At 43.3% G+C, this 16833-nt stretch overlaps 1 protein-coding gene across 14 annotated transcripts in view; it reads right to left on the minus strand.

The window, feature by feature from the left end:
- TCF7L2 (transcription factor 7 like 2) overlaps positions 1-16833 on the minus strand; it is a 173970-nt gene that overhangs the window by 104317 nt on the left and 52820 nt on the right. For all 14 annotated transcript variants that reach the window (XM_086900443.1, XM_086900442.1, XM_086900446.1 and 11 more), the window contains one exon: positions 7075-7176. In XM_086900443.1, coding sequence (XP_086756569.1) covers positions 7075-7176 — 102 coding nt within the window. The remainder of the gene's footprint in view (positions 1-7074; positions 7177-16833) is intronic.

The raw sequence follows: 16833 nt of genomic DNA on the forward strand, positions 1-16833 counted from the left end.
TCCGCCTGGCACAACCACTCTGCTGCTGGAGAGCCTGCTGAAATTTAATTGTAGGGCCACACGAGTCCCTAGAAGGTCATTTAACATGCATGCTCCGGCATAACAAACTGCCATGGGATTGAACTCAAAATGCAGCTTGCGCTACTCTGTGCTGAAATACTCCCCCAAACCATCTTCCCAGTGTAGGTTTCTCAAAATGTTGCTCTATGAAGGTTTATTGTATCCCAGATTAACTAGTCAAAAATGGCCAGAATTTGGGTATCCTATTTGTGTCACATTAGGGATGTAACGGGTTATTTTATGAATAAAAGATACAAGAGGGAATCTTGCTGTAGATGCACTTCCAACCACCCCAAAGGCAGCACAGCTGCATCTTTCTTAAGCTAATCTCATGGACAAGCTTTTGTCTTGCTTCCTCTTCACCTAGACAGCTTCAATACCCAGATATGTCAGAGAGAGATACATTTTGGTGTGTCATAACAAACCAAAATGCCAAATCTCAAGGCTCCAACTTACATGCAAGACTGCACAGCCTCTTCAGGAAACCAAAACTGCTGCTGGTTCACTGCAATATCCATGGCTACAAACCTGCTACTTCAGGAGGACCTGCTGAGCCATCCCCAGTGATGTCAGAGAAGCCTGACCCTGCCTGGAAATGTTGCAGACACCCATCACAAGGTAAGACACCCCAGCACTCAGAGCCTTTGCCAGCACCAAGGACCAGGTTCTCCCAAAGTCAAACCAGACGATTCACAAGAAATGGATGCTCAGGGTTTGATTGAGCCAAGCATATGCTAACACACCTGCTCAGCTGCCTTCTCCTGGAGCAACACTTAGGGTTGCTAACTCCTACAATTTTACAGCCAGTCTAGCAATACTTGCTGTTTTTCAAGGCATGGTAGCCTTGAAGTCAAGTGTTTAGGGAAGAACCTCAGACTCTGCTTACAGCACACAGCAAGCTCACAAACTGCTATAGAGAAAACTTTGAGATTGAGCAGAGTATACCCTGAAGGCTCAGGAAACAGAACAAATAAAGAGAATACAAAATGTATTATTTAAGAAATAGAAAACAAACAAAAACAACACACAAAACCCCCCCACAAATCCTCATGATCTTTTGAGGCCTGACTCATGATCCTAGAACAATTGGGGTTGGCAGTACTATACATTTTACAGCATTTATTCACAGCTGAAATATCCCAGCATCCAAATACTTCAGAGTTCTTGGAACTACTCACAGATCTCCTGACTACAACCAAGCGTGACAATTCATCCCAGCTGCCAATCCAGCCCCAAGGTGTCTTCTGAAGGTGCTTTAGTGCTGACTGATGTTTGCAGAAGCATTAAATTCCTGCTCACTTCACAGTAAGAGGTACAAGCCTACACATTTCCCCAGTCTCAGCATTACAGCAGAGGAGTTACCTCCAGTACTGAAACTGAGGGATGCAGAGATGGACATTGTGTTACAGAGTAAACACAAGGGCATGAAGCAGTCCCCTAAAGTCTGAACTGTTTTGCAAACATATCAAATTACCAAGTGAATTACCTTCAAGGAGCCCACATTTCTTCTGTTGTCTAACAAACCAAGTGCTAGGCTTCCATTCATATTTAATGGGCACTGAATATAATGGGTGTGTTTCATAGGAACCCATCCAAAACAATTTTATTGGGCTGCCTTTAGGTGAATTCTATACTTAGCCCCAAACATTCTGGTTTGTAGAACTTTTTTAAACACAACCCTCTCCAACAAAAAATCAAAAGGAATTAGTGGTGAAAGATTCAGCCACAAAATTCTCAGCAAGCTTAATTTGTTCTGTGGCTTAATTCCAAGAAGCTCCAAAAATTCAGGACAAGATGTTTGCACACTTTTGGGCATGTATTAATGAAACATTTTATTTACTTTGCAATTGCCAGAGCAATTAGCCAAATAAAGTATGGAGTATTTAAAAGGGAGAGAGCCACTAAAGGAGCTTTCCAATTAAGTCTGCGTGGGTGTTTCTGCAGTGTGAGTCTCAGGGATCGGCGCGTTGGGTCCGTGACCTGCGAGCCATCAGGGATTGACTGGGCACCAGGACAGCTCAGGCACAGCCCTCTCCTCCTGCCCACAGCGTGTCCCTCTCCCCACCAGGCACTGATATCAGTGATGCCAGCCAAATCCTTCCCCCCACAGCACCACCTGTTCCTGATCACCCTGCAGATCTCTAGGGACACAAGAGGGTGTCCCATCAAGGCTGCAGGCAGCCTGGAATCCACAAACATCTCAAGGGGTTACTGCAGAGGAAGGACAGTCTTCCTACCACAAAACAGTAAAGACAAAGCAAGAGCTTTAAAAGCCCTCTTGGAGCACTCTGAGTGGAGGCTACAAGATGATGGTTCCAGGTGGTTCCACACATACAGGACATATGTATGGAGTGACAATCTGCATTTTAAAATCTGCCTAACATCAACCTAACTGTTGCTAGTAGGGGCATTTGGGGTTTTTTTTCTTTAAAATGCAGAAGTACAAACCACATTAGACAAAAAAAAATTAGGGAATGGACAGGGCAAACTGCAGCTTCAAGTCCAGTCTCTCTGGGATAAAAAACTCCTGATCTCTCCAAACCACCCAGAGGCCCCAGACGCCTGCTGTCCACGCTCATTGAAGAGGCTGAGAACAGTCAGTACCTTTCAGATGGTTTTGCCTTCAGTTTTGCTTGTCACATTATGTTTTGAAAAAACATTTCTACTTTAAAAAAAAAAAAAAAAAGAAGAAAAAAAGGAAAAGAAAAAAAAATAGATACACCACTGCACAGTGATTCTTTGTTCTTGGTGATTCAGTCTACTATATGGCTGTGTTCCTTACATATTAGGCCAAAAAGTACTGGAAGTCCTCCTCCCGAGGTTAACATTGACATTTACTTCAAAATTCAGGAATTTTTTAAACCCCTTAGTGTTTTATGAGGAATATATTGTACTGAGCCACCATGATCTTGGGTTCTGAATGTTTCTGCCAGGCACAAAGGAAACTAAAGGCAAGTCTTTGCACAGCCTGCAGGAGACAGGACCCCAGGACTGGTCTTTCACCCACACTCCTGCCCCAAACAGGGTATGGCCAAGTCAGAGTATTTACTTTGCAGAGAACAGGGAAGAGCAGCACTTGTTTTCTCTAATAAGGTTGTAGGAATGCACACAGATAAAAAGGGTTTTAAAGGAGCTTGCTTTGTGCAGTGAGCAGATTTCGGAGATCCTCACACTGACATACCTTGCTCATTTTCATTTGCCTGTCCAGGCTGCAACAGAAAATGTTTCTGTGAAATTCCCTCTCCTACATCACCCATCCCTCATCCTTATCAGCGTGCTGGCAGCACACATGTGGATCAGACGGGGTGCACACTGACCATGGGACTTCAGGACAGCTAGCACCTCATCCCCTGAGAGCAAGGCACCCAGCTGGGGTCTGCTTTACACCCAAAACTTCTTGTTAAGACTGCTTCACAAAATCTTAATACCTTCAATGAAATCAAAGATCAGAAAAAAAAGAGGGGAAATAACCATAAAAAACACATTAAAAATATCCCAGCCTCCTAATAGTACTAGCTGCAGGCTGAATTCAAAATTTTGACATAGCAAGTTTAATAATATACTATTAAAACAATTTTTCCCCCAGTTTTCTTTTACCTTTGGACACATGAGCAGCATGACTGTGCCAGAGCAAGATGCAAAAAGTCTTACCAGATGAGTGAAGCACCTAAATGTAAATAAATGCACTGGTCTTAAATGGAGCCTCATGCTGTACCTTCCTCAAGACATACTGAACATAATTTCAGTTTAATATTCTGTTTCTCATTATGGGCCTTGGAGACTCTCTCAAGCACCATGAAAAAGCAGTATTAACCCAGCCCTCGGCACTGGGGACAGCAATCCAGCCAAATTATTCATGCTGGTCTTTTGCTTCAATTTTTGTAGTCTTAACTTAATGTTCTTAAACAAATCTGAAAGGAGGATGGCTGACAAATAGAACAGATTTTATTTAAGACATTACAGACAGCCATGTTATGCAGCCTTGAGTCATTAAGCTGAACTCCTGAGGGGAGTTTCATTGGAGCTGGGAGTAAAGGCCAACACAGAGCTTGTGGTTGTCACAGCCAAGCACTGAGAAGAAAGAGTGCTAAAAAAAACAAGGGGGGGGGGGACCCCCAAAAAATGGGGAGGGGGGAGGGAGAAAAAAGAAAGTGGGGGGGAAAAAGGTGGGGGCAGGGGGGACCCAAGCCGTCAAACTCTCCTTTCCTCTCTTTGTAATCCACCTATGAAGATTAGCCTCAAATCCTGATTTCAGAGATAGGGGAAAGATAAGAAGTGATTTGCAGGTGTTAGCATTTTCCTACAGATCTTCAGGGCAGCCCAACTGAATTGAAGATGAAAAACAGGCATAGGTACACTTGATGGGTAGACTAAGCACAGCAGCCAGGGTAGAGAACCAGTTTCTATCCCTACACATTACACTTGCACAAAAACATCAGGAAGCCCATGAAATACCCATCACTGTTCCACAAAAAGATTAACTGTGTTTTCACAAATGCAGAAGTGGATGGAGAGCCCTGAGCAAGAGCAGCCAGGTCCCAGGTGCTGTGGGCAGGCACAGCAGCAGCAACGGGGACACCAGAGATGCCTGACACATGCCAGGCCAACTGGCATCTGCAGCCACTTTATCTCCCCCAAATGCCTTTACCCGCTCTAACTTTATTTACCCAAAAAAAAAGACCATTTTCGCTCCACAAAATTAATGTGGCTTGGGGTTGGTGCCAGGAAAAAGGGTGGAAAAAGCTGCCCCTTATTTATATATTTTAACAGAACAAAGCAAAACAATTTGCTGCTAGAAATAAACATTAAACCTTGCAGAACCTCCCCCCACCCTCCCAAAAACCCACTGCTCTTCCCCTCACTCCCTCCTCCGCCTCCTCTCCCCCCAACATTGTAAGTAGCACAAAAGATCACATTACAAATGCCAGCTGTGGCTCTTTCAGAAAGTGGCCTCCATCTCAGAGGTAGTATATGTTCCTCATGGCCTAAGTGGTTGCTATGGTAAATATGCTTTTTATTGAATAGCAGAGTGAAACAGCTTTTAAAGAGACCCATAAGAACCCCATAAATGGTCAAAACACAAAAGCAGATCAACCTCAGCCTCCCTGGAAGCAGGTTTCGCTCCGTTTTCCAAAATGATTATGATTTTTGAACCTTTTCTGTATATTTTGTTGACTGCTCATCTCCACCTTACCCAAATCTGGGTGGAAGAGCTGGAGAGAGTCAGGAGAGGCGGGAGCCCAGCCAAACCCCTCAGCACCACAGGCTGCTCTGGGTTTCAAAGGCAAGTGTCCACTCCCCTGCAGGGCAGGAGGCTCAGGGACAGTGGGTGCTCAGCAATGGGAAGCTCAGGTGATCCCAGCAGAACTCATCCTGTCCTCCCCAGCTGCAACCACCCAGGAGAAGCCTCTTGCTCCCTCCCCATCTCTTCCTAGGAGCCTGACACCATTCCACCACAACAGAGCCCCAGGAACATTCCCTGTGTCAGTCCCCTGACACAGCAGTAAAAAGAAAAGAATTAAAACAGGAAAGTTTCTCTAGCTCATTTCTTATTAGGAGTAGGATGATGGCAGGTTTTGATGACTGTAGATCTCTGATTAACCAGCCAGACATTTTTTCTCTGATCTCTTCCTCCAGTGACAGCCAAAGTGGACAGGAAGGAAAAGCAAAGTAATTCTGAAAAAGTGAAGCAGCCAGCACTAGATATCAACTGGGCAGATACCAGTCTTGTTCCAATTGCTCTCTGATGGATTGAAGGATGGTTTAGAAACTATGGATTCTAAAATATAGGAATTTTTTTTTTTTCTTTTGAATAAAGAACTGTGACACTCATCACAATGTGCTGACAATTCCCATTTTAAAGAGACAACAATGGAAAAAGAAGCACCTCAAAATGTTTAGTATGATTTGAGATTTCTAGAAAAACCAATGTATGCCTTGGATGATCTACCAGTTGTGTCAGCTCTAGACTATTGAGCAAAAAGTAAAGAATGAGTAGTTTCTTTTCCTGGTATTTACCTTATCATCCAATGGTTGTAAAAAAGTTTTTAAAAAAAGTCACATTAAACTTGATGGTGATTTTTTTCAGAAGAAATATTCTAACCCACTACATGCCATTCTCTCCAGAGGTAAATTTCCCAGATGAATAGTAAGAACTGAGATGCTCCTTAACAATAGATAGCACTGACATTGGCAGTAGGTGAGGATGGACCATTGCATATCATCTCTCTTGCAAATCACCACATAAACAAACCATTTCCTTCTAGATCTCTGTGGACTATTTTAGAAAGTAAAATAAACCCCCAAACCACTCTCATGTAAATTTGTACTGAACATTGCAAACTCAACATTATTTTCACAACAGAAGCACAAGAAAAATTAACCAAGAATTGAAAATTTATGTTAGAAGTTAATATATAATAGTATTTTTTAAAATACTATTCATTATAAAGGGAGTGTTAGATTTTGCAGGTAGCAGTAAGCATTTGATAACTATGTTTATACTAAATGAGAAGTCATCACAACACAAAAAAACATGTGCTTTGTTGAACTTGGCTCTTTTGAGCCTTCACCCCAGTAAAAATCCTGACCTATTCTCAAACTCCCATCCAAGACTTTACAATAAGAAAAGATTTCTTTAAGTAACAGACATAGAATAGGCTTAGTTTTGATTTTCCTAATGCTTTCCAGACAGTCTCTTCACTTCAACACTGTCACATGTGTAAACCAGCCTGACTGGACTCCACTGCCACTATGTAATTCTTCAGTGTGTAAATTTAGAGCATTTTTGACTCCCTGGTCCCCTTCAAGGCACATGGATGATCATTTCATAAACAGCCCAGTGATATCAAAAGTATTCCCTCCTTTTACCACAGGCTTGTTAGGGATCTGTTTGTTTTGAGGTATTTCTCCTTTGGTCTGTGTGAAAGAAAACTGATGACAACCAATGCCATTAATGTCAAATGCCTTTTTTTGTTTTAAACAAAGGAAGAACATCTTTCTGCGTTTACTTACAACAATGTGTGCTGGAGATGGAGACCTAGCATCCTTGAGGGCTTGTCTACTCTGAAGGCTCCCTGCCTGAACATCAAGCAGTGGCCATTTCATCTGCAGATACTGGATGGAGGAAACAAAAATGGGAAAAGAAAAATGAGTTCAGAAAAGAAAGGCAAAAAAAATAACAAATCTTAGGTAATATGGATAAAAAAGTATAAATTAAAACTTATGCAAGGAACTGAAAAAATTAAGACAACCTTACATGTTTGTGGAGACAAAATCTGTGCAGAGCTAACAATTTCATACTGTGTTACAGGTCAGAAATAAGAAAATAAAACAGATTGCAAAGACAGTATTACATCAATTTTACTAATAGTAGCAAATCTAGAAGTAAAATAAAACCCACAAAGAAACAAAATAACATAACCATGGATAGGATGGGACAAGGGAAAAGGTGGATATCAGTGTCAGGAGGGGGAAAACATATCATGAATTAAGAATATGATCTCATTACTGAATGGGTCATCTGTCAGCCTTCTTCCAACAAATATACAAATATAAACAAGTCAACTGCTCCAACTCCCCAGTGCTGTACGAGCCCTAAAGACAGAGCACTACCCCAAAAAGACCAGCACTGCTGGGTCTTAGCACTTATTTTCTCTTTTCACCATTTCTGGATTCACCATGGATTTTCTTATCTTCTGTCAGACAGCCTTGGCTCGGGGACAGCCACAACTTCTCTGTGGCACTGCCACCATCAGACAGGCTGAACACACAGGTGCCACGTCTGCAGCATATGGGGGCACTGATTCAAAAGAGAGAAAAGCTTCAGCTCGCTGCACCAGAAGTGCTCTATTGTGAGCAAAAGCAGGTTCACAGAGAAAATGGTTACCCCAAACAAACTTCTGCACTGTACATCTAAATATAATTTCAGCCCAGGCTTTTCTCTCTGCACGGTGCTGTGCTGTCCCAGTTAACACAGGTTAATACAGGACTTCTAAAAGCCCTGTATCCTGCTGGAAGAAATGTGTATGGCCACACACCTCCAGCCCCCTCCCAGAACTAAGAAAAGCCGCTGCACACAGATCAGGCCACTGCAGAGGCTCCTATTTAACACTAGGCACTGGCTGACCTGACAGATCTATTTCTGGAAAATACTGACCAGAGAAATAGTGATGTCTACCCATTCCTTTTTGTTTTTAAGCAGGAGCAATCTTGAAGAACCACCATGCACAAACAGCCCCCGCCACTGCAGGCGAACAACGGAAGCTGTATCTGAAAGTCCACGAAGGAAGGAAGGAAGGAGATCTGGTTCCATGCTTTCAGCACATCACTATCTATCACATTTGCTCACGTATGCCAAACATTTGCTCACATGCAAGGCCTGTTTGCCGCCAGCCTCTGGGCACTGAGGTGCCCAAGAAGCAGCAGCCAGCAGGAGAATGTGTTACCAATTCCCATCACTTGGAGGGCCTGAGTTTTCCGAGCTACTGGAATGCAAATAAACAAACCCATACTCTGGATTTGTGCCCCATATGAGTTCCATGAGTTCCAAGAAGTCTTGTTTTTATTCATGTTCACATTTGGGATTTGTGCAATGTGGACCAGAATGTTTCAGCACTTCTTAAAAACAAGAAATAAAACCCAAACAAACCAGAACTAGACTACCCATAAGCAATATTTCTAACTCTTATGACTCAATTGTAAGCCTCCAGATATTTGATCACTTGCATCAAATCCCTGCTCTTCAATATATGTGACCACAACATAAATTTTAAAGTTGAGATGATGTTAAAGCAACTTTCTAACCCTTTGTGGTTTCAAAAAAGTGCGTAAAAATGCAACCCGAGTGTGTAGAATTTGGACCCAAAGCCTAAGCCAACTGAGAGCCAACTTTTAAACCTGAGGGGAAATCTGATACATTACAGATTTTCAGATGGCACTATTAAACAAGTCAACTGCTACATTTTCAAAAGCCCACCAGTTTTCTTAGATGGCAATCAGAACACCACCACATGGAGGGGTGCATGAATTTGCAGAACAGGTCCTGAGGGGTCACAGCTGCCATTGGCTTCCTCAGGTTTTCCAGACAACCAGTAAAGTTTTTTTCCCTTCTTCCAAGGAGAACGTCCTCACAGGATGCATGACTCTTCACAAAGTGTGCATGACTCTGCTTCACAGTCCACAACAGTTTTGGAGAGCAAGAAGCTACTGCTGCCACAGCTGAAGCCCCTACAAGAACATGACAGCTGAAACGGTGGCTTTTCAGGGAACAACCAAGCCATTACCCACAAAAAAAAAACCTCATCACCTTCATTCTTCTATGGCCATTCCACAGTCACAAGCAACCCTGGAATATCCTACAACCATGACAGCCTGTGAGGAGCTCAGGTCAGCTGCTGTCCTAAAACACAGGCTGAGAAACACGTGGGCTTCTCTGAGACTGCCCCAAGGGCAGAGGCACTGACAAGCAGCAGGGGTGAGCTCACAGCAGACCCCATCCAGTCAGTAATTATTGCAGGGATTACAAAGCCTTCAGGACTGTCAGTTCTGCTGGTTTTTACTAGCAATAAATTCCATTAGAAGAAACAGAGCAAGAAGGCATGGTTGCTCCCACTCCACCTCTATCCCACAACAGCCCGTGCTTTCAGTGCATACTTTCAGCTCCTACACCAGGCTGACCTAAGGGCAAGATGAACGTTTCAGAAGATCTTACTGTTACACTTTGTTTTTCTCCTTTTAAAGCCCTTAGTCTGGACTCTCAGTAAAGCCCTTCTCTTACCCACCCCTGGTAAAGAGGATCCAAGTCTCACAGTGCAAAGGCTAAAGTACTAACAGCTTCTCTTGGACATGCACATGAAGCCCAGCAGGAACAATCCAAACCCAGAGGGCTCAGTTTTGCACACAAGCACGGACTGGACAGCTTCCATTTCTACCAGTGGATAATACACAAGTGGGAGACAAAATAAAATCAAATAACCAGACCCAAGGGAAAGCAGTAAAGCACAAGGGTCGATAAAACAACTTCCAAGAGCTCTACCAAGTGGCCAGGATCCAGAGCAGCCTCCCAGCCCCACCAAGGGCGAGATGTTCTGTCTGTCAGATAAGCAGAGGGGGCCAGAGCCCACAGCCAGTGCCCACATCAAGCGAGTGAACCCACAGCTTCAGTGGCAGGATGTTTGCAAAAGCAAAAAAGTCCAATTTGCTGGCTTTCAAAATGCCAGCCCTGTTGATAAAGTATGAAACATTAGCATTGTTTAAGGTGACGAGCCTGACTCAAGGCCTCCTCATCCAAGAATTGTCATGCCTGTAACACAATATTGATGTGGTGGCTTATAATTCTTACTTTACATAAAAGCTTCATTGTGTGCCAAATTCAATCTCCACAGGCTACCTGAGCCACAGATTTTTACAAGTCTACATTTCAGCGCTGCGAGTCTACAATACACATAATTTTCAATTATGTTAGGGCAGAACAGGATCACTGCCTATATAACATTACTGGTTGGAGGAAATGAGACTCAGCCCTACTGCCGAGAGAGCTAACTGGATCCAGATGGTGGCCGAGCAGCCGGCCCAGGGAGCGACGTCGCAGCAGCCGCCCCCTCCACGGCTCCCTCTTTCACAGTGCAGGGACATGCCAAGCCCTTGCTGGGGCTGGGAGCTGTGACAGGAGGATGCTTGGGCAGGGGGGAGCTGCATCATCTCAGGGAAGAGGAGGGAGAGCCGTGATTGCTCTCGCAGGTTTACTCCTGCTGCCCTACACTATGGTATTCTTATTAAAAAGGAGAAAAATTTAGTCCTGCTACAGCAGAGAGGTAAATCCTTTCCTTCCTCAAGCAACTAAATAGCAGGAAATCCTCTTCTCTTGGTCCTAAATGCAGATTTGAGCCAGACAGTTCCTCTGATTTGCAAGGAGTCCACAAAAATCCAAAGCTGACTTTCCCAGACTTCTGACACTGCTTTTACATTCCTGCACCGGGCAGCTGGGAGGGGGGAGAGGGTAAGAGGGAGGGAAAATTCCCACCATCCTGCTTCTGCAAATGCTGGACACCCACTCGCTCCTCTCCTGCTTCTTGTGTCTCAGTGTGGAAACCAGGACTTGCCTGTACAAACACTGAACTTTTCAACAAATTAACTCTAACAAATCTGTGCAAATTATTTCAGAACAAAACTGTTGAAATGGGCTCTGCTGGCCTGCTTTTAACATTTTTTTAAAATAATGTCATCGTGGTACAATCACTTTATTCCCTGTTTAACAATATGATCTGATGGGGATCATTAGCATGTGTGTGTTAAAAAAAAAAATAAATTAAAAAAAAAGTTTTATGGCAAGTCTCAGAGAGCTTAAGCAAAATAATTGTTAAGCTCCAGGCCTCCACACAAGAATTAAAACAAGTATGGGGCGAGCGCACTTGAGAGAAACCAAAGCTTTTAAAAAGGCTGTTAAATTGTCAGCACAAGGGAAAAGGCAAATTATTTGAATGACCCAGATTTTTTCTGTAGAAAGAAACAAAAAAAAAAACCCAAGAACCTTCCTACACATCCACACCTCCCATCTACAGCCAGAGGGTCCCACAAAGCACAGACCCACCCGCTGGGAGCAGCTTGCAGAGCCACCCCCAAAACAGCCACCTTCCTGAGCGGGCAAACAAACCTCTTTCCCAAGTTTTCACTGCAGAGTTGGTCAAAATCAGCTAAACTTCACATCCAGCACTAGAGGAGTTTGTGGAAGCTCTAACTCAGGGCCAGCAGCTGCCCCACAGGCCGCGACAGGGCTCACAGCGGTGTGGCCATGGAGGAAAGGATGGCACTGAGCTCACAGGTGTTTCCTGCACCGCTGTCCAACCTGGACCTGTCCCCTTGTCACACTATTGTTTTTGTTAGATTGCCCTACAAGTGATGTTCTACAAGGTATAAAAACATAAACACAGTAAGGGGAAAAAAAAGGCCATATTTTTAAACAGAAGGAAAGCTGCACAATGCTTTCCAGCTCAGGTTTCCTGCAGCTGCTGCTTATTAGCTCCCAGGAACTGAAACAAGAAGGAGCAGGGCTCCTGGAGTCAGCGTGATGCCACTGGTCTCCAATACCTCCCCTAGCCATTGGACCACACCTCCAAGGTCTGCACTTTCTTCCTGGATCTCAAATAGAAATATTCCTGATCCTAGTTTTGGGTTAGTCTCTACAGCACTGTAGAATCACGTGGAAGTACACACCTGGATGTCAACTTGAAGGTCAGGAGTTTCTCCAATATTTAGTTAGAAGCATTTCTGGGAAACATTTCATCTAGACAAATTTTAACCAGAGATAATCCAGCAGGAACACAGGGGAAATCAAAATGCTGAGGGGAGAGCTGGTATTTACAGGGAAGCCAATAAGGAACAAAGATTAACAAGACCGTAATTGCTCTCTACAGACAAGAACAATAGTTGTGAGAGGATATTCATCTTGGTACCTACAAAGAAACGTCTGTCCCCACTTACATTAGAAGAAAAGTCTCTAAAGATTTAAGTGTAGACCTTCAGCTTCTGTGCCATTGTTTAATTTATCTTAACCCTTTATTTCTGGTCTTCAGCTATCACCTTATTGGTAGAGGTGTGCCATGTGAGAGCAAAATCTGAAGGATTTATCTTAAATAATTGAAGGAGGCTGTTGAAGGAACTTTAAAAAGGCCTCCTATTCCTTGCAGACCTGCAATGTCTGGAATTTTTTGTATGAGAAGTAATAGACACCACCCACGATGCTGAGCCCTTCTACAGAATATGTAATGCACCACCACAAGGCACAGGGGAGCTGCTCAAAACAAAAGCAGCAAGGTTGATTTCAGTGAGACCTATCCTTTCCACACAAAAGATTTCCCCAGAGCATTCAAGAAATTAAAGCCTAAAATTGTAAAATATGGAAGTATTTATCATATATCTCCACTTTTTATTTTACTAACATGATCCTTTAAACTATTGCAACACCACAAAAATAAATTATTAAGTAAAATATATAAATAGGGGAACAGTGGCACAAAACCCAGGAATTGGTAAGTGTTATGTTCCTGCAATGACACACGTACATAAGGCTTCTTCCAAATTTAAAATGTCCTTTAATTCTCTCATTATTGAGAATCTGAGTGACCTTGTCTCCTTTCCTTCCAGTAATACACAGGAGTCCCTGACACAGGGACCTTGAGTTGCCCATTTCAGTATTTTGCCTGTGCCTTTGTGACATTGCTGAGGTGCTGCTAGGGCAGAAAAATGAGACAGCTGAGTCCTCCACTGGCTGAAAGTTAGAGAAATGTGTTTGTGATTAAACAGCCCAAGATTACCTCAAAGGAGGGACTCCTGAAAGCAGAATCTGGGATCTGGATCTGTCTCACTGAAGGCACAGAGCAATCTGAGGTGATGGGCAAAGAGGATGCCCATTTTGGCGTGGCCTGAGCCCCACAGGCACCTCGAGAGCTGCAGCCCTGCTGACTGGAGATGTGGGAATGTCCCAGAAAGAGCAGATCCTGCGCTTGCTCCTGACCTCCCCAGGCTCTTCTGCAGCCCAGATGAGATGCAATGTCACAGCTCCATCCCATAACTACCACCAGGCATCACCTCCACTTGCACAGGATTTCTGTACACAGTGACAAGGGTGCAGAGGAGTCTGCTGTGGGAGAGAGTTAAAGACAATAACCAGAAGCTTCCTCAAAAATTATTGCCTATGAAAGTTCAAGCAAATGCAGATAATTATTTGCTCGTTCTTACATGGATGAAAGGCCTATTTGCCATCAGTTCTACTGAAACATTGAAGTAAAACAGGCTTCTTGCTTCTACTGAAGGTAAGGTTGGTAGGCTACAGCTGAGTTATGGGATGCTGACACCGAGCACAAAGAAGCAAAGGAAAGAATAACCAGCTACTGCAGGAATTTAAAATAATTGTTTTAGCTTTATAAGAGGAAGAGTGTTCACGTGACACAGAAGTATGGCATTACTTTCTGCAGTTCACATGGTATCTCTGCAAAGTAACTGCAGGCTATATTTCTCAATCCTGGGTGGAGCTTGGGAAAGTACCATTACTTTTTTCACAATTAATTTGAAAGAACCCACATTTCAAAGACTACACAAACCAGCAGATTGGCTGAGAACTACTCAGGTGTCTGCAAAGTGTTGTTCCAGAAGACAAGTACAAATAAAAGCATAATGTCAGACAAGGAATAAGAACAAGAATGTTATCTACTTTAAACCAGGAAAAAAAAAAACTTCATTTTTAAACTACTTTACCCAAATTTTCTCTGCAACCTGTTCTGTTGCACTTAAGCATTGAGTTTCCATTAGATAAAGAATGAGACAATCACAAAATCTCAAGAAAGTCTTCCTGTAGGTGCACCTTGCTTAGACTCACAGCTTAACCAGCCTCCAGGACTCACCAAACAATTTGATGTACAGACACACAATTTCTCGTCCTGGCAATCTCCCAGAAAGTGAGAGAACAATTGGTAACTAGTGTTTGCATGAAGTCCAAGAATGCATTTTATGGTCTATAAAATATAATTCCTTTCCTCCCCTTTAAATCAAGGCAGTAAAGATATCTGACAGTATGTTAGAGACAAGGATCATGGCACTGAGCTACCTCCATTCTAATAGAGGAGCTGCTCCAGGGGAACCTTGCCTCCCTTAAAACTTTCCAACTCTGTTAAGAGCATAGCTCTATTCATAAAGAAGGGGATGTAACTTTAAGCTTTGCAACTACTTTTTTTAAAAAAATATTAAAAGCAAGAAGAAAATAACAGTGCTCAGTGGTCATGCAGCTTGGTTCTGCTTTAATGTTGCAGGACATGTCTGTGGTGTCCTGCTCCCTACTCACCACACATGGATCTGTAGCACAGGACAGCACAGCTGTGCAAGGAGCAAAGGGGGCCTTCCAAATCTGCCCCCATCTTTCCCTTTACTTCCATCACTTAGAGTTTGGAATGGAATTGGAAACACGGGAATGTGTTTCCTAATTATGGGAAGCATCAACGAAGCTCCTTCAGTACCCTGGTAGTGAAGCCCACCAGGAATTCATCTCTACATGACCACAATAATGAACAGGTACCATTTTCCACTGCATGTATTGGTGTGAAGACAAAAAAAACCCAGACATAAAGAGGCCTATCTTCATACAACTTTGTCCTGCATCAGTCATGGAATCATGGAATGGTTTGAGTTGGAAGGAACCTTGAAGATCATCCGAAGTTCCAACTTTCCTGCTGTGAGCAGGGACCCACACCAGGCTGCTCAGAGCTCCATCCAGCCTCACCTTGCATGGGGCATCCACAATTTATGTGGGCAATCTGTGCCAGTCCCTCACCACCCTCACAGGAAAGAATTTATTCCCAATACCTAATCTAGACCTACCCTCTTTCAGCCAAAAAAGGGATGATTTATGAAGTGCTTGGTACCTCCAGCTCTCAAAAGCCAGCAGAGACATAGCAAAGGCAAGACAGTAAAAGGATGCTCTGCAAGAAAAGTCCCTCTCCAGAGGGGCCTCCCAGACTATCTTGGACTTTGATCCAAGATTCACTTTTCTTCACTTTTTGATCCAAATTCTCATCACAGATTTTGTAAAGTACCTGTGAATGAGTGGCACAGGTGGGTGAGATCCCTGGGTAAAGGTGCTAGAGGAGAATTTAGCAGTTTGCTCATTATTGTAACATGGCCTAAGAGAGGGTTTTACTGAAAGAGTCATATTTTCTTCCACTGTTGGGTAAGTGAAACTCATGACTCTGATCACTACCACAAAAATTCCTGTCGATGTAGCAATTCTGGGTGAACTGCCGGGAGCCACTCTCTAGTAAACCCAGAAAATTTCATACCAAATTTCCTGTCACCTCCCTTGTGGTTTCCATGTGTGATTAGGCCTTCAATGCAACAAGGGGTAACTGCAGAATAGATGGCTCCAAGGGTTTCAGGCCTTCATGAAAATGAAGACCTTGCAAAATTCTCTTTTCCTAGGGGTGTTTTTTTGTTGTTTTTTTTTTGGTTTTTTTTATTTTTATTTTTTTTTAAGTTAACACAAAAATGTAACCTTAAGACAACCTCAGGAAAAAAAGTCCTGGAGATAAGACTGGAACCAGCAGTATTCTGACTTCCTAGGAGAAACTGGGAAGGTTGCTGTTGAGGTTTTGTTTTTCAGAAAGGACTGCCTTGGAAGAAAAGCCTTCCACTGCATCATATCCTGGTCCACATTCCTTGCTGCAATCTTTTAGCTCAGATGTGTTGAGATGTCTTTGAAAGATGTAAAAGAGGTCGAGAGTCCCCTCAGCTAATTGTGCTGGCTGAGAAACAAACTTGTGGGCTGGGGTAGGATTTGTGTCAGCCTGACCTTCTGCGAGACCAGCTACTCCTCTGAATAAAACCCTCTTGCTGCCTCTGCCAGAATCCTCCTGCCACTCAAGTATCATCTTGCTGTAACAAATTACTCCTAACCCAGGATTATGGCTCTTTCCAAATCCCTCCTAGAGAGCTGGGAAAGAAACATTCCCTTCCCAGGATTCAGAACCCCTATCACTAATTGCCTTTTTTGCCTCTCTGATGGCACCAGGTCCTGGGGACAGCAAGACTGCTGCACCCGTTTCCCTTCCAAATATAAGCTGGACCAGTTTGTCCATCAGAGAGGAAGAGATCTAAGAGGAAAAGATGAAGGCTTGCCTTTGGATACCCATGGAAAAGACACCCCATCTGGCCAGAGGGAAAGAATTATATTTAGGTGGAGGACTAAGTGAATCATTGAGATGAAAGCAAAATAAAGTAAATGAAGCA

Source organism: Cyanistes caeruleus, chromosome 8 (genome assembly GCF_971803275.1).
Source record: "Cyanistes caeruleus chromosome 8, bCyaCae1.hap1.1, whole genome shotgun sequence".
Lineage (NCBI taxonomy): Eukaryota > Metazoa > Chordata > Aves > Passeriformes > Paridae > Cyanistes > Cyanistes caeruleus.